Consider the following 19,086-nt stretch of genomic DNA (forward strand, 5'->3'; position numbering starts at 1 on the left):
CTGTGGTATTCTGAAAGTCCGTGGCAGACAACGCTACTTAAAATTGTTAACAGCAAAGCATGAATATTCTTTTTAAAAGAATGAACTACTTATAATAATCATCCTTGCCTAACTTTAAAAGGATTTATTGCCTGTGTGACAAAGGTCCTAGCCTGTATGGACTCTTGCTCCCTCTCTTGGTACAACCACTTCCACCACCTAGCCTTTGAGAGGACCAGGGCTCCAACCTTCCCTTCTCTGTGTTGCCGTTCTAAGGCCTCGGCTCATGTCTTTGTCTCCCACAACTCAGTGTCTGGTTACCCCAGGGACAGCTTACTACCTTGTGTGCCACTGGGGGATTAGCCACTTGCCAACTAACTGCCCCTCCCCTTCTTCCTGGCACTCCTTTTAAAAGAGTATGCCCAGAATGGTGGAGGCGCTGTGGCTCAGTGGTAGAGCATCTGCTTGGCATGCAGAATGTTAAGTCTGCGTGGGGAGGACACATGAGGTCGAGACGGAGTTCCAACAACAACGCTTTATTGTAGTGAAGAACAGAACTAAAGAACACAGTGCAAACGGCCCTGCTTATATGCCCCCCTGGCCTCCCGCAGCCACTCCCCCGATCCGTGATAGGGGGGAACAACCCCGGGTCGCCAATGGCGCATGCTGGCTTAGGGCCAATGGCGCTGGCCGGTTTGGACCAATGGCGCTTGCTAGGTTTAGGATCCTTCGTCCGAGACTCAAGCTCCTAAGTTTCCCCCTGCATATCGCCTAACTATGTACATACATAACACAGAAGGTCCCAGGTTCAATCCCCGGCATCTCCAGTTAAAGGGACTAGGCAAGTAGGTGATGTGAAAGACCTCTGCCTGAGACCCTGGAGAGCCGCTGCTGGTCTGAGTAGACAATGCTGACTTTGATGGACCAAGGGTCGGATTCAGTATAAGGCAGCATTATGTGAGGTCTAATTTGGTACAGAGAAACTGCTACCAGCATTTAAAGTTATAAAACATTTATTAAAAAGAAAAGGTCTACACGCATAGTCTCAGCGCAGCAACAGATTGAGCAAGGGATCCAAAAGAAAAATGTAAAATGCAATTTCTCTGTCCCTCCCTCTGTACGTGCCCTAACGGATGTCAACCTAAGGTAGGCGCCTTAAACTTAAAAGTGGCAGTGGTCCTAAAGGGTTCTCACTACCTTGGAACCTCTGCTTAGGTCTGCAGTCCTCCCCATAGCAATGGCCGCCTTCAGCAGGCCCCAGGTGAGAGCTCTGTCTGCCTTGAAAACTGACCCTCCTTGTGCCAAGGAGTATTAACATCTCTTTGCCGGGAGGGAAGGTTAATTCAGAGAAGCGTAGTCTTTCAAGCACCTTAAATCCTCCAAATCTCTGTTCCCTACTAGACGTCACCTGTCTAGCTCCAGGTGTGTGTGTGTGTGATTTGACCATCTCATTGTATCCCGCCAGGCCTACCATTTGAATTTCTAAAGCCTTGGTGGGTGAGGCTGGTGAGCAATTGACCCTACTTCTGCCAAGAGATAATGTTTTTGTAAACTCAAGGTAAAGGTTTTGCTCAGTTCAAACTTCCAAAGAAAAACGCATTTCTCCACACTTCCCTTGGGAAGTCATGGGCGGTGAGTGTGGGGTTAGTCTATTGACAGGGCATGGTATTCTTATAGCTTCGTCAAAGGCTCTGCATGTTTCCATGCGCGTACGGCACATTTAGAGTTCTACAACGTCATGAGAACTTCCATACCTGCTGCTGAAACCCCAGTTACGAGTGGGATTTGTAGCCAGATTTCTGTGCTCGTTGAAGCTTCTGGCCTGCCAACGAGAGATGACCCATGAAAAGCATAGTTGCAACCCTCAGGTTTGAAGACGATGCAGTTTCTTTGGGGAGGTGAGACTGGTAATCCAGTCATTCCTCGACTGGACGCTGCTAAAGCAGTAACCATAGAAAGAAGCTTAAGGAAAGGTTTTAACAGCTCAAAGTGTTTGTGCGCAATTTTGTTCCTGCTGGGAAACATGCCTAGGCTGTCTGTAAGAACAGAATTTTGATTGCAAATGCGGAAAGTAAGCAGGGGATTATATATCTCCAGCTGGTATTTGTTTAGACTGTATAAATCTAGGGAGAAAATGCAAAACCTCTGCACAACACATTTACAAAAACTTTAGACTTCCCTTCCTGATAAGTAGCATGGATCCTTTTTGGGGGAAATAGTGCCCATAATATTAAATTGATTCTAAGGTTAAGGGCAGGGTGAAGACAATTTATAGTCTGTAAGAGCAGTGCCTCTCGGACCAGAGAAATGGCCTGATGGCGTCACAGAGAGCAGTATTTGTGAGGCAGATCTTAACTTGATGGATGGATGGTAAGGGAGGAGACAGGTTTTCAGGTACCCTGGCCTCAAGCCATTTAGGGCATGGGTGTCAAACTCATTTGTTTTGAGGGCTGGGTATGACATACAGGTCACTTGGTCAGGCCAGGCCATGTGTCAACCCAAATCGAGAGTTGCGTTGGTGGTGGCTGCCCTGGCTGGCTTGCGTGCCGGATAAGAGCTGTCAAGGGGCCAGATCTGGCCCGTGGGCTGCATGTCTGAGACCCCTGATTTAGGGCTTTAAAGATAAGAATAAGCACTTTGACTTGTGTGCAGATTGAGTAACCAGTGTAGATTTTTCAGCATGGGGTGATGCAATTCCTGTAACCAACTCCTGGCAATAGCCTGGCTGCCACACTTAAGGCTCCCAACCCCAAAAGCTGCGTACCTGTGTGTGTCTCTATTTGCATATTTTATGTGTATATTTTACAAGTTTAAACCTGAGGAACTGAGGTTTAACACCGCTTGCAGTGGTTTACTTCTAGGCAGACTCAGTACTTCAGTTACTGAACAGAAACCAAACTACCTAAATCCCCAGCTAACCCCTAGATGAGCATATTCTATCGGGCGTCTATTTTTCTGTCATTCCAAGAAAATCTATTTAAATAAATCTTACCCCCTAACTTGCAACCCTTTCTCTTTTACCCCCTAGCCTAACTGCCTTTTTCTGACTTCACGCTGCCTCTTTGAACTCAAATGTCATTTGGCTCATGCACCTATGAAAAATTGATAACAGTACTTACAGGTATTGTAAGCGTTTGTTTTAGAAATTAATTGTGATAAAAGATTAATGAATGGAGAATTATGTAAATTATAATGTTTGTCGTCCCCCACCCCCTCTGCAGGGTGCCGTCTGTGAATGGAGATGGCATTCTTCTCCCCACTCCACCCCCACACAACTTGTGATTATTTCTCAACAACCCTTTTATTTCTGGCTATCACAAGACTGAAAGACTAATGTCAACAATACTGTTTGAAGTATAGTGGTTTGGGGCAATTTAATCTTGACTGCGTAACAGACAGATTTGCTTACTCACACAGGAATCCTGGCTCTGATAGTAAACTGCCTCAACCTCTGGAACCCATTTATTTCCTCCAAATAGCTATTAGTTTGCATTAGAAAAAGGGAAAAAAAATGTATCTGGGGATGCCTTCACAGAATGGGATTCAATGAACTTAACTCCAAGCAGATGAACCAGAGCCTTCTCCGTTCTTAATCTGATGACTAATCAGATCTTTTACTGTCTTTATTCTTTTGAGGTATTTTGGGGGAGAGGAGATTTACTATTGAATGGGCACTGGACTGCGGTGTCTAGTATGTACTTTCTAAAAACATGATTCTGCTATGTAATTCCTGAACCATTTGAAGTGTCATCTTAATGCTTATGCTTGGTTTCAGCCGTATTGTCAAATTTCTGCTCGTTTTCAGAGATTTTGTAATCCAAACCTCTATTGTATTGTCTGTTGGCTGTCCCATTCAGTAGATTTAAATTGTCTTGCACGGTGTAATCCACCTTGAGTCTCAGTGAGAAAGGCAGACTATATATGATGTAAATAAATGAACGGTAGGGTGTGGATGAAGGCAACTCTCCTGCTTGGAAGGACCAAACCAGTGTCGATATTTTCCCTGGGGCCAGGAGAGAATGCATTTAGCACGTTCTGGGAAGGAGACATAGGGGGTTACTGCACTTTGTGTTCCCAGCGATGTATTAAGAGTTTGAAAATGTTATAAAAAACATCGCTTTAAAAGGGTTTTTGGATACCACGGCTAATAAATGGTTGGAAGACGTCTTCACAGCTAAAGGGGCCAAACAAAGTGCAAACAGTATTTTTTATAACGTTTTCAAACTCTTAATACATCGCTGGGAATACAAGTGCGGTAACCCCCTAAGAAACTTTGGGCGCTTTCACACATGCTGAATAATCCACTTTCAGTCCGCTTTCAAGGCACTTTAACGATCATTTGCAAGTGGATGTTGCCAATTCACACAGTAAAATCCATCTGCAAAGTGCATTAGAAGTGGATTGAAAGTGCATTATCTGGCATGTGTGAAAGTGCCCTTCACCAAATGGGAGAGAGGTGTATAATGATGCTGCCTTGAACCAGCAGTTTTCAGGTTTAGGCAATTACTGTCGTTAGGGTTGCCAACCTCCAGGTGGTTAGGAAAAAAGAACTTTGTGCTAAACCCGAAGCTGGCAAAAAACTATACTAGTTTCATTCTCTATAACATATTAAATAACATTTAAAAATGTTATTTAATATGTAATAGAGAAGGAAACTAGTATAGTTCTTTAATGATTCTTTTAGCTACAGTGCTATTTTTTTTTTTTGCCAACCTCCAGGGGGTAGCTGGAGATCTTCTGCTATTACAACTGATCTCCGGGCGATGGAGATCAGTTCACCTGGAGAAAATGGCCGCATTATACCCCGTTGAAGTCCCTCCCCTCCTCAAACCCGGCCCTCCTCCGACTCCACCCCCAAAATCGCCAGGTATTTCCCAACCCGGAGTTGGCCACCCTAACGGCAGTTGATGCCGTTGTCCCCTAAAAATGCTCTCATTAGCAGTTTCTTCCTTATGCATAGAATATATTTCTTCCTTATGCATAGAGTCCTGTGAGTATTTCTGAGCAATAAATCTGCTCTTTTTTATGTGCGTAATGAAACCATTTGGGGGTTTCACTCAAGAGTGTATCTGTGTACAGTATGCCCATATTGTGTATGGGGAAGGATGACAGCATTGGAGCACAAATGAATCCTTGGTTGATGTCTTACTTTAATAGTATATTGTCTGGCCCCTCAGGATCACCCACAGACAAGATAGGGGTCTCTACATACTTGGAGAACTTCCCAGATATGCAGAAAATAAAGCTTTATAAATTGATCAACAACCGCACATCCCTTTAAGGAAAAGTCAGAAATCTCCCCTTTCCTTTCTGCAGAAAAATGAGTGTGGAGTGCCTTTTATGCACATAAACGGACAATAGCAAAAAATAGCGGCATCGGTGGTGGTGTGGGGTACCTCTCCATTAGAATATCCAGAAATGGGCCAATGACTCTGCTCCTGTTTATAGGTTTCTAATTTACTATAATTTATTATAATTAATTATTATAATATATATATTCATTATAATTTACTTTAGGAGCCCTGTGGCGCAGAGTGGTAAAGCTGCAGTACTGCAGTCCTTCAAGCTCTGCTCACGACCTGAGTTCGATCCCGACGGAAGTCGGTTTCGGGTAGCCGGCTCAAGGTTGACTCAGCCTTCCATCCTTCCGAGGTGGGTCAAATGAGGACCCAGCTTGCTGGGGGGAAAGGGAAGAGGACTGGGGAAGGCACTGGCAAACCACCCCGTAAGCATAGTCTGCCTAGGAAGCGTCGGGATGTGACGTCACCCCATGGGTCAGGATTGACCCGGTGCTTGCACAGGGGACCTTCACCTTTTTAATTTACTATAGGAACCCCTACGCAAGTCAGGCATATAAAAGGAGACCAACTGAACGGTGTAAGATAACAGGGTCTTCCCTCCAAAACGAATGTGTGTTCTTCCTTTTGAGGCCTTTTGAGCCAACTAAAGCTTGTGTTTCCTATTACACACCCAGGAAAGCTCTGAATTCCTAGTTGCTAGGATACCTGGCCTTCAGTCATTTTTGTGACAATTCCCCCCCCCCCCCTAATGAGTTTAAGGAATGTTTTTCTCTCTCCCTCTTTAAAATGATGCCAAAGTACCATCTCTTCTCCCCCTCTCCTTGTATCATCCCCCCCCCTCCGCCCCCAGCGACCACCAGCTTCTAAACCCTGGGTCACTCTGAAGTAGAGGATTTGAAAAAAGTTAAACCAAATCACACATAGCAAAGTTTACATTAATCATGCATTATCAAAAGGCATTTGGATTGTAGGGTTGGGTTTATAACTGTTCTAAACAGGATCTGTATCTGGTAGGTGCGTGTACGGTTTGTCTTGCTGAGCAAAGTCATGTTGAGGGTCTGCTGACTGGGTTTCTGTAAAAGCAGCGCCTTTTTTAATAGTCATAAGCTTCGGCCGACATTGCCCAAACAAGAGGAGCTGTTTTTTTGTTTTTACTGCAGGCATGACCTTTTAAGGAAGCTCCTCGCAGTTTGATTTCTATGCCTAAAGCACATGTTTACAGCAGAATCTATTTTTATACACCATGGTTTTGTTCATTTATTTATTTACTAAAATATTGACATCCCGCCTTTCCTCGGGGTCCCAGGCCCAGATTTCTCTTCTGGAACACCAGATGTTCCACATGTTGCCACTAAGTGGCTCCTATTTCTCCTCCTTTAACAGTATCGTGGTATGCGGATACTGGGTTGGATCCTGCCTGCTTTTTCACTCAGTCTCGTCCCATTCCCCTATATACACCATACTGTCCCATGTGGCTTTCATACATGCAGCCAGGTCCTATGATTCTCAGGATAGTGTGTTTTGGTGGTCAAAGAGAGCTCTCTTTCTCAAAAGCTCGTACTGGAATAAGTGTTTTTAGACTTCTAGGTGCCACTGGACTTCAGTTTCGGTGTAAGAGGATCCCTCCTTCCTTTTTTACCAACAGAAAGTCTGGTTGGATCCAGCCCATTGTCGGGTGAAAATGTTCAGCTTCATGCCTTGTGAAGTATACTTTGCTGATTTCTGCAGGGTACAGCTGTTTGAAGGCACGAGAGCAAGGCAGCTCGAAACCACCACCCCTTTTCTGGCACATTACACAGGGACTGTGAGCTGTATTCGAAAGGGAATGGCAGCCAATCCTAGTTCCCTGAAGAGTATTCCTAGGCGGGCAAACACTTCTTCAAAACATTGTCGAAGGCTTTCACGGTCAGAGTTCATTGGTTCTTGTAGGTTATCCGGGCTGTGTAACCGTGGTCTTGGTATATACCAAGACCACGGTTACACAGCCCGGATAACCTACAAGAACCAACTTCTTCAAAACATTTATGGCATAAATGTTTAGATGTGTGCCTATTATGTTAGGTGCTGTGGAACACAGGCAGGATGGTGCTGCTGCAGTTGTCTTGTTTGGGGGCTTCCTAGAGGCCCCTGGTTGGCCACTGCGTGAACCGACTGCTGGACGTGATGGGCCTTGGTCTGATCCAGCATGACCTTTCTTATGTTCTTAGGTCCAAATCTGAAAATGTACTGTGTGAAGAGGCTATATTGGAAGTCTTACTGATGATTGTAGACCATTTGTACTCCTTTCGCTTTGTGTTTTCCCCCCATGCAAAGGAAGGCCCCGTAAGTGGAAGAGCAATGCCCTGTTTTCTTTTTCCTGTGACTTGGAAGGGAGAACTTCTCTTGCACACTGATGCTTGGCTAACTGTTGACTTGTTTAATCTCAACCAGAGTCACCATCCTTAGCAATCTCATTGAATAATAACCGCCCAGCTAACAGCCACACAGCCCCGCATGATTAGCTTTTGCATTTAGCACTCGCAATGTTGTGCCTGTCAGCAATATCGTGGGAGCAGGAAGGAGATACATATGACAAATGCGAAACTATCAGATTCATGTATACCATCTTCAGTAGTATTTTTGTTGTATTTTAGCCTAAGCCTCTTCATTCTGGTTTGACTGAGCCGTCGATTCGAGCTGTTACTTTTAGGCGAATATTGCAGATGGGAGAATTGCTTGCTAGCACTTCTTGTTACCCACAAAAGAACTCTGCGTGATTCTTTGAAACATGAATGAATAATTCTTCCTTATGCATCTCCTGATCCACTTGCCCTTCAAGCTTGGTGGTGGCTGTGGGACTTGTAGGCACACTGTACCCTCATGTGGCTTCTGAATATTGGCAGCAGGGAGCACAGGCACAACAGGTTGGACAGCTAGGAGTCAGGCAGAAAGAGAGGAGGGCAAAAAGGAAACTCCCCCCTCCTCTTATCCTTTCTCTCCAGTATCCCCTCTCCTGTATCCTCTGGAACTGAGGATAATCGCTGGTCTCCATCTTTTCGATGCACCTGCATCACAGTTTGAGTAGAGTTGCTGCAGCGACTGTTATCAAAGTGGTCTCCTTAGAGTCAAAAGGAATAAACCAGGGGTTTCCGACGTGGGGCCCGTCGGCACCATTGCACCCATCAACATTTTTCCTGGTGTCCACAAAGTGCTTTTAGACAGTGGGCAGGGCCAGGTGGAGTTTTTGCCCAGCATGACGTCTGATTGGCTATACAGATTAAAAGGCGTCTGGTTAAGCAGAGCTTCTGCCTGAAATGTCGAGGAGTTACTATTAGAGTTACACATAACCTTGCTCCATGACATTTTGTGGTTGCCTTCGCCTTCTTCAGCATGGAGGAGCCAGCGTGGTGTAGTGGTTAACAGCGGTGGACTCTGATCTGGAGAACCGGGTTTGATTTCCCACTCCTCCACATGAATGGCGGACACTAATCTGGTGAACCGGTTGGTTTCCCCACTCCTACACATGAAGCCAGCTGGGTGTCCTTGGGCCAGTCTCAGCTCCCTTAGAGCTCTCTCAGCCTCACCTACCTCACAGGGTGTCTGCTGTGGGGAGGGGAAGGGAAGGTGAATTTAAGCCGGTTTGATTCTCCTTTAAGTGAGAGAAAGTTGGCATATAAAACCCAGCTCCTCCTCCTCCTTTGGCAATAATTTTGTGACAGTGCCCACCACCTTGTGTCAGAATGCCAAGGTGCCCACAAGTTCAAAAAGGTTGGAGACCCCCGGTCAATAAACAAAATATCTCTTGCTCTGCTCTTCTTCTTCATCCGTCTCATAGATGAATCCCCACTCTCTTGTAAGTGCCCATTTCTAGTAGTAGCACAACCATGCAAATGAATCCACAGAATGTATTGGCCTAATACAAATAATTAGTAGCAAAATTGCCTAAACATTTCATTGTCATTTATGGCGGAAAAGACAAGATGAAACAATTCTTTCCCCCTAAAGCTCTTCTACCTGGTGCTTCCATCTGCACCACAGGCAAAGTGCATTTTAGAAGTCCAGAATAATACTTTTGTATTATGCTTTCCTTCCAAGGGATTCAGAGAAGCATACCTAGTTTTTTTCCCCCATCCCTCTTTTTCAGTGTTCACAACAACCCTGTATAGTAGGTTAGGTGGGGAGGTAATTATTCCAGAGTCACACTGCTAGTTTCATATGTCAGTGGGGATTTGAACTCAGACCTCCCGTTTAAAATCAGCACTCTGACCATGTTGTCACTCTGGGTCTTGCCCGAAAACAGCTCTGTGTCTGAACGTAAACTCTATGATCTGACAAAAGGTGATGTCCTTGTGATAACAATCAGCACCTTATATAACTTGCAGAGGCACAAGTGATTCTTTTTCATCTGAACTAAGGGGGTTACCCCACTTGTATCCCCAGCGATGTATTAAGAGTTTGAAAACGTTAAAGAAAATACTGTTCACACTTTGTTTGGCCCCTTTAGCTTTGAAGACGTCTTCCAACCATTTATAAGCCGTGGTATCCAAAAACCCTTTTAAAGTGATGTTTTTTATAACATTTTCAAACTCTTAATACATTGCTGGGAATACAAAGTGCAGTAACCCCCAAAGACCACTTTAAAATGATGTCTGAATGGACTTTCCTTTGAAAAGGAGCTAGCCGTGAAAGTAGAGGCTATAATTCAGGGTCTTAAACTCATACATTTTTAAAACGCTGCTTTAAAATGGACGAATGTATGTTTAGAAAACGAAACAAAGATGTGCTCCTGTCCCTAAATAAATCACATTCTCTGTTCTCCCTCTCTTTTCCAAGATTTGAACATGGAGTTCAATCCTTCAGATCATCCACGAGCCAGCACAATATTCCTCAGCAAATCTCAAACAGATGGTAAGTGACAAGCTTTATTTTATTTTTGGAAGGAAGAATACTGGAGAACGTTACAAACAGAAAAAGAAAAAGACCTGTTGTTTTCTGTCAGCACAGTATAGTGTTACCTTGGCATTTGCAGGGCAGATTACCCCACACAAATGCTTACAATCAGGCTGCCCTTGACTTCATTTGAATTGGCTCATAAATGAAATTGTTTAGAATGGGATTCTTCACATGGTTTATTTCCGTTTTTGAAGGCGTTAACAAAAGAATCTCAGGCAAAAATTATCTTTTAACAGCCTATTCCTGAAGGGGGTGGTTAGGTGGTGGCAGCAAGGCAAAAAAAGGGAGGAAAGTGCAATTTAGAAAAAAGCCAGTGGAATTCCCCGTAGAGTTTCACAGGGCTGCGCGACCATTTTGCAGGTGTAACTGAACGGCTGCAAAATGGTGCGTTCCTGCCCTGCGAGGGCTTAGGAAGCTGCCTAAAGGCAGATCCGGCCCCATGAACGTTTACGTGGATGCTGGTGCGGGGAGATATGTTGAGAAAATTCCAGCGGGAGGCAGCGCCGGCTCCCGAGTGCCACGCTGCCACCAGCATCCAGGGGGCCAAGCATAAGTCACCCTATGCCGGCGTCCGTACCAGTTTGCACAGCACAAGTAGCACGGATGCCAGTGTAAGGGTCACGCTGGCTTCTGAGCGGCTCTGGGCCCCCTTCATGAATGGTCTTCCTGCCTGTCTTGCTTTGGCAATGCAAGATACTGTAACCGGGCATGGACTTCACAAAATACAACACAACAAGTTTCCTGGCACACCGGGTCATCTCTTCAAATACAACTTATGAGCCCATATATTAAAGATTTTCAGTGAACGAGTCACTGAGTTTATGCCGCTAGATTATTTATTAGGATTTGTTTACCCTCAATCTTCTGTGCGTTTATCTTCAATTTATGAATTTTCCATTATAAAGACACACATGACGGGCTGAGTGTTCCGTTATTGATGTGTAGCACAGATCCTCATTGAATGTTACACAAATCTTTCTTTTGAAGGGGCTGTGGATATTATTTTGCTGTAATCTTTTGAATATTAATCTGACAAATATTTTTTTAAAAAGCTGTTATAAAAAGTATTAAAATGGTAATAATATTAAATTTCAGTACCTGCATGAAAATGTAACATTGAAAATGACAGTGGCAAACAGAATACAGAACCTTTATTGGCATTTAACAGTGGCAAACTTGATAATGGAATTTTTTTAAATAAATTGAGCTTTGAGGTAAAATTCTGTTTTTTTTTTAATAAATTAGTTTAGAGCAATATACCATATTCTATCTTTCTAATCTGAAATATAAACATTAAATGAACAATTAAATGAAATGTTACGTGTCCAAGTGGGAACATGAAGGTATGTTAGGTGTTAATAGGGATCCAAAATTTCATTCTGGCTAATAGGCAAAAAGCCCTGACCTGGATGGCCCAGGCTAGCCTGATCTCGTCAGATCTCAGAAGCTAAGCAGGGTCAGCCCTGGTTAGTATTTGGATGGGAGACCACCAAGGAAGTCCAGGGTTGCTATACAGAGGAAGGCACTGGCAAACCACCTCTGCTAGTCTCTTGCCTTGAAAACCGCATAAGGGGTCGCCATAAGTCGGTTGCGACTTGACGGCACTTTACACACACAATGTGGGGGGGAAAATAACTCCGGTTATCCCACACATGCTTGTGTTTAAACATCACGGGTAACCAGAGTGAGTCTTAGATTACCAAATCCTTTATTGTGACCCATGTGAGAAGGGAGGGAGGATTCAGGGGTGCTTGTGATCCTGGTGCTCAATTCAGGGGTGCTCAAGCCCACATTTGTGCACGTCTTAATTTATGTGGGACTAAGTTGGAATCGAGGGCCTTCGATTGGTTAAAAGATGAGCAAGTATTGACACAAGGTGTAGCACCATTGGACCTCATAGGCTCCTGTTGTATGTCATGTATTTTTAAAAAACAACATCAAAAGAGCTCATTGTCAGAGCAATTTAGAGTAATTCTACAGCCAGTTCAAGTTGTTTCAGTTGAAGAGATTTGTACCTTCTGATGCTCTCGCCAAATATGTTTATTCTTCCGAATTGGCGGTGCAGCCTGCCTGCTTTATAACAACAAATCACAGGCGTCCTCCTTGTACTCACAGATCAGCGGACTTCACTATCATCATTTATTAGTCTGGGTTTGCACCTCTCCAGGAAATTAATGGTATTTGCTTCTAAGTGCCTCTTGATGGCATCAGCAGAAAGGGATGAATATACTGTTGGCTTATTCATTCTGCAGTGTTGGGTTTGAGTGATGTTGCCGTCACACAACTCCCCGCGCCCAAGCTACCATATATAATAAGCGGCCAGCATGTTGCTTATAGAAAAAAAATATATTTAAGAGACTTTTGCCAAAAATATCTTTCTCGCTCCGCCCCAGTAACCTCTAGTACAATTTAGCCTTAGGTCCTCACGTAATTACGCTGCTTATTTCCGTGGCCCTGCTTTGTATAATTGGCGACCGTGCTTATGGGCAGCAGCAAGATGCATAACATAATCAAGTCAAGACATAAAGTTGTGGGATGGGGGGAAAAAGAACTTGAGATAAGGCTACCTTTTGAAGCTAAACCTGTATGTCATGTAATGCTTTGTTCCTTCTTAAACCAAGAAGAACATAGTGGGGAAACCTAGGTGCTGGGTGGATTTTTATACCTTACTTTTCAACAGCAGTTCTCTAAACTTCACTGCAAGCTGAGCAGGTCTGATCTTACAAGGCAGATTTGGGTGATGCTTTGGGGAGAGGAATGAAGACTATTTATTATTTAATTTTCTGTCAACAAAATTTATGAACTTGTCTTTCTCAAAAAGAAGTTACATCGTGATGTGGGCAGAACCTCTCAGCAACAATAAAATCTAATTAAAACAAAAACAATCTTGACGAAAAGAGCTTTGACTCTCAAGAGCTTATACCCTGAAAACCTCGTTGGTCTCCAAAGTGGTAGTGGACTCGAATCTAGCTCTTCTGCTGCAGACCAATGCGACTATCCTTCTGAATCTAAACCCAGAAAACTAAAACCCAAGCACCACCCTCCCCTTCCAAATCTACTACCAACCAATTGATACAAAGGCTGTTCACAACAAAACAGACCCACAGTCCTTCCTAAAGATTATTAGAGATAATATACTGCAGAACATATAATTAGGAAAGCTGGATTAGCTGTAGATGAAGGTGGAGTGAAAATTGGAGGGAGGAACATTAACAATTTGAGATATGCCAATGCTACTACATTACTGGCAGAAAATAGTGAAGATTTGAAACGACTACTGTTGAAAGTTAAAAGAGAAAGTGCCAAAGTAGGACTACAGCTGAACATCAAGAAGACAAAAGTAATGACTACAGGAGACTTACACCACTTTAAGGTTGACAATGAGAAAATTGAAATTGTTGAAGACTTTCTATTCCTTGGCTCCATCATCAACCAAAAGGGAGACTGCAACCAAGAAATCAAAAGGAGATTGAGACTGGGAAGGGCAGGCATGAAGGAGCTAGAAAAGATTCTGAAGTGTAAGGATGTGTCACTGCCCACCAAGATTAAGTTAATTCATGCCATCATATTCCCTATTACTATGTATGGGTGTGAAAGCTGGACATTGAAGAAAGCTGATAGGAAGAAAGTAGATGCCTTTGAAATGTGGTGTTGGAGGAGAGTGTTACGGATATCGTGGACTGGCAAAAAAACAAATCAGTGGGTTATAGATCAAATCAAGCCTGAACTGACCCTAGAAGCTAAAATGACTAAACTGAGGCTATCATACTTTGATCACATTATGAAAAGACAAGAGTCACTGGAAAAGACCATCATGCTAAGAAAAGTTGAGGGCAGCAGGAAAAGAGGAAGACCCAACAAGAGATGGATGGATTCAATAATGGAAGCCACAGCCCTCAGTTTGCAAGATCTGAGCAAGGCTGTCAAAGACAGGACATTTTGGAGGACTTTGATTCATAGGGTCACCATGAGTCAGAAGCGACTTGACGGCACTTAACACACACACACACACACACACACACACACACACACACACACACACACACAGGTTGGATCCAACAGTCTGTCAGTAGGAGGAACTGATGGTCATGTCTCTTCCTTGCTTCCCCCTCCCTCTATCTGCGCCTTCCAATCCTGGAAAAGCTGATTCCTGTGGTCGCAGGACTTGTGTGGAGTAATAGCAGGGGGCAAAATTTTCCCTCCTGTTTCTTCCATTCGTGGAGCCGTATGGCCCCAGGAATTAATTTTTCCAGGAGTTAAGAAGGGACTGCTGGGGGGAAGGGGAAGTAGAGGAAATCCATGATCCATGCATGAGCTGATTGCTAGATCCAGCCCTACATCTTTAGTGGCAGTCCATTCCACAAAATAGTGGCTCCCAGTGCAGAAAAAAGTTCCACAGCCGGACACCTCTCCTCCTTATACAAACGGGCAACAATCTGTAACTGCTATAGTTCCTTACTGAATCCTTTAGATATATAGCTTAGACCAGAGATTCCCAAACTGTGCTCCGCAAAACAGCTCCTAGTGCTCCATGAAGGGACTGGAAAGGAATATACTACTGTCATTCAGTTTAGTATATAGGTGCTAGGTGAAAATTAGGTGAAACATTTCTTTCCTGAAAAGTGCTCCATGACTCAAAAAGTTTGGGAATCTGTGGCTTAGACTAACAGAGAAACATCCCCCCTGCCCACCTGTAGGCAGATATGATCTATTGTGGCTACCAAAACTGTCTTTGTCCAAAAGTGAGGGCAGAAGCCAGATTGAAACGAATCCAGAAAACTGTGTGGTCGATCTCTTGACGCTTAATTACTTTACCCCCCCCCCCAAAAAAAACCCTAAAGATTGGAAACTGGTCTATTATTTACCAAATTATTCTTGGCTGATGAAGAAAGCTTCTTCAGTAGTCTAATAACTGCCTCTTGGAAAGATCTCTCAGGTAAAAAATAATTCATGTGTTTTGTGACAGGGTCCCTAATTTTCTCCTGTCACAGTTTAAGTAGCCAAGTGGGCAAGGATTCAATTTACAGGTGGTAGCTTTCACAGCTCCAAAGATTTTGTCAACATCCATCAGGAAGATCAGTCGGAAACAATCCATTTAAAAAATTGACTGGGCGGTGTTTCTGTCATCATTATCACCCACTCTGCATCCAAACTGAAGCGCAAGTCAGAATGGATCAGCAAAAATATCATTCAAGAAGAACCTAGCAAAATGGTCACATTTAATAGCCATTTCTTGATTAGATGAATTTAGCCTTGGTTAGCAGGGTTCACACCATTTAATCAGCTGAGCTGGATGAAATTCAGCAAATGCAGTGGTGGCAAAGAAAAAAGTCTTCTTCGCTGCCACCACCCCCAACCTCAGAGACTTTCAGTTGAGGGACAAGGAAGGAAGATGATGTCATGATACCATCATGTAACCAATTAAGCTGGTGTACTGGTTAAGTTGGAGAGCCAGTGTGGTGTAATGGTTAAGTTGGAGAGCCAGCGTGGTGTAGTGGTTAAGAACGGTGGTTTGGAGCCGTGGATTCTGATTTGGAAAACCGGGTTTGATTCCCCACTCCTCCACATGAGAGGCGGAGGCTAATCTGGTGAACTAGGTTGGTTTCCCCACTCCTCCACATGAAGCCAGCTGGATAACCTTGGTGGAGAAAGTCAGCATATAAAAACCACTTCTACTTCTTCTTTTTCCTCTTCCTCCTCCTCCAAAAAAGGAGTGAAATTCACGTAGCATTGCAAAATGGAGGGAGTGTTAGTTCACGTGCCTTGGTACTGGGAATGTATTTCCTGCCCCCACTCCAATGCCCGCATTTGGAGGATTGTGTTAGACTTTATTTGATCTAATTCAATACCATTACATTGGGTAGTCTGATGTGGTGATGTAACATTACATTTGCTATGTGATCCCTGAGAAAAAGTCCTGAAAATGGTAAGTAGTAGCAGTAGCATACTTTTCACTGCTTAATATTCATCGGTTTACTGTTTGGTACATGGCAAAACTTTGTCTGCTTTCCCAGTGTGACTATGAATTAGTTTCATGAGCAGGCCATTGAATATGTGATGAGTTATAAAATATACATTTTATGTTGTTGAAGTAGCAAAATAGATTAAAGTTTACATTAAAGGAAAATATTGCATCTATTTCAATCCCCCCCTCCAAATTTCCCATTTTTTCCCAGGGAAACCCCTTTCTTGCCCTATGGTTTCCAAAAGCCTGGAAATTTTACTTCTCTAGTCTCTTGAAAGACTTCTTCTAAACTATGCAACTCAACTCCTGTTGTGCAGTGTAGTTCTGAAGTCGCAGGATGAAGTAAAACATGAACTATTACTAGACTGTGAATATTTATTTCTAGAATAAAGACATCCCAACCCATCCCCCCACTTGCTTACCTAACCTCTTTTGGTCTGGTGGTCCCACTCCTCCCTCTTGCAACAACTCGAGAGAAACTTGTGGAGGAGGGGAAATCTTGTATACTCCCTCCACTGTGCTTTCCTTCCCCCTCCCCAGTTCCTTGGTCTTCCACTTGTCCCCTTTCCCATTGCTGCGCCTGCCTACCTCTCCCTGCCACTCTGGCTTCCATCCCCCTCCCCTGCTGCTCTGCTTCCCATTCCTTGCAGCTGCTGTTCTGCCCACCCAGCTGTGGGGGGGGGGGCAGCAGAAGCTGAGGTTCTTGCTCCCCCCCCCCATGCAGTGTTTCCTTCTTCCGTTCTCTTGGCGGGCCAACAAAAGTGCATTGTCAGTGCTTGCACAATCAATGTTCATCAGTTTGGGGGAATTTTAACTCCCTCTCCATTTTTTAACTTTTCCATTTTTTCTGCAAACCTGGGATTCCTCCGAGTTTGCTGACTAATCTCCCTTCTGTCTACATGGTCCTAACTGCGGGTGTAAGTATCCACTGTTGGGGCCATGTTGATGATTAGATACAGTGATGGATGATTATACTTGCTAACAAGGGCACTGCCAGCCATCACTGTTTGCTCTGGGAAAATGTTTTTTTAGCCTTTCCGTAGGTTAGAGTCTAGTGGTCCACGTGAAAGTTCACCATGTTTATGAATCACTTCCATTATCTTGAAAAAACTTCTCTGGAGAAAGGCAGATTTGCTTAGGGATACCATGTATTTGCTGTATGAAGCCACCCACATGGCTGGTTGGGTTCCAATTAGTTATGTAGTCTACTGTGGAAAAGAGTAGGCTGAGTCACTCCAGATGCCAGGATTGTAGGAACTGAGAGCTGTAAAACCTGCAAAATTTCTAAAATTAAGGTTCCCTTTAAGCTTGCTTTGTAGCCCTCAATTTAAGCTGTTCAGTACTTGATAGAGCAATTCCTCTCTCTTTTATACAAGACCATGACATGTACACATGTCTGATCCTCTGATTACAACCCCTATTTTCAAGCAAACTTTTTGTTGTTATGATGCAGCCTCTTGCTCCCAAAATGCTTTCCAGAATTTCTAAATTTAGGCCATGCTTGCAAAGTTGTGAAATTCCATTCCCAAAATAAGACAGATAGCTTGATGGAAGCTAAAGAGGAGCAGGTGGTAAGTAGGCTGCAGTATCGGGGACAAATTCACAATGTACTCGATTTTTATATTCAGGAAATTAGATGTGTTCTCATCTTGAAGCCCCAGGATAGGCAGGTTTGAAGAAGAGTACTGAACTTTCCCAGGGATCATTTTAAAGGGGTGGTTGTAAAGAGAAACATGGAATGAAAACCTGACCAAAATAGGTTCAAAATTCCTGCTGCAGCTGAATATTTCTCTTTAAGAAGGCCTGTCTTGGCCACGCAACTTTTGACTCCATTGCTTTAGTAAGGGCAGGAATAAGGTCACACATTCTAGATGTAACTTCCTTCATCATCTCTTAATTCACAAAAAACCCATTTTATACCTTCCATTGGGGAGGGGCCGTGGCTCAGTGGTAGAGCATCTGCTTGGAATGCAGAAGGTCCCAGGTTCAATCACCGGCATCTCCAGTTAAAGGGACTAGGCAAGTAGGTGATGTGAAAGACCTCACCCTGAGACCCTGGAAAGCCGCTGCCAGTCTGAGTAGACAATACTGATTTTGATGGACCAAGGGGGTCATTGGGCCCCATTGGAGAGATGGGGCTTCCCTTCCCTTTCCCCCTCCGTTGGCATGCCCCCCACATGTGCAAGTCCCAGACTGTTGGCACCAGGGATCATTTTAGTCTATGTATGCACAGGCAGATGATCGGTTTAATATCCTACTCAAGGAGGGGGAGATTGAAAAAGAGATGAGCTTCACTATTTTTTTAAATCATTATTGACCTAATCGAGATTACATAATAGAAATGGAGAAAAGCAGGCAATTTTAAGCATGGAGGTATTTTTAGAGCAGTTCTAAATATACGGAGGCATTTCTTATGAAGACAGCTTGAGTAAATTGCTGTTGTTTGTGTTGCTTCAAAGCAGATCCAAAATGCAACTGCAATAATCATGCAGTGTAGAGTTTACTTAGAAATGAGTATTCCACCCACATCTAGTCCAGGAAAAACCAACCCGGGGAAAGAGAGATGGTGTGTGCATGTTCCAGACAGGAGTGGAAGATCAGAGGGGTAGGTAAGGTAGAGGATGATGAAGGAAGGGAGGAAGAGGCCCTGACCGTGAATGAGGAAGGAGGGGTTCAAGGAAGGCATTGGGATGCTGGAGGATGGAAGAATCTGCTGACGGAGTAGGGAGGAGGCGAGGAGAAGTGATGCGAAGAAGCGAGGGACGAAAGACGGGAGGGAAGGTCCCTATCTGACAGAAGGTTAAGAACAAGAGAAGTTACGTCATACTGGGTCTGTCTTAAAGAGGGAGAGTTGTCTCTTGGCACTGGTGGAAGAAGGCTCGGGGGGGGGGGAACCTATGCAAGATACTG

The 19,086-nt window shown here is 43.9% G+C and overlaps 1 protein-coding gene across 2 annotated transcripts in view; it reads left to right on the plus strand.

The window, feature by feature from the left end:
• Positions 1-19,086, plus strand: part of CCNY (cyclin Y) — a 107,261-nt gene that overhangs the window by 60,749 nt on the left and 27,426 nt on the right. For both annotated transcript variants that reach the window (XM_056857474.1, XM_056857475.1), the window contains exon 2: positions 10,092-10,166. In XM_056857474.1, the coding sequence (XP_056713452.1) occupies positions 10,092-10,166 (75 nt within the window). The remainder of the gene's footprint in view (positions 1-10,091; positions 10,167-19,086) is intronic.

The sequence above is a fragment of the Euleptes europaea genome, chromosome 11 (genome assembly GCF_029931775.1).
Source record: "Euleptes europaea isolate rEulEur1 chromosome 11, rEulEur1.hap1, whole genome shotgun sequence".
Lineage (NCBI taxonomy): Eukaryota > Metazoa > Chordata > Lepidosauria > Squamata > Sphaerodactylidae > Euleptes > Euleptes europaea.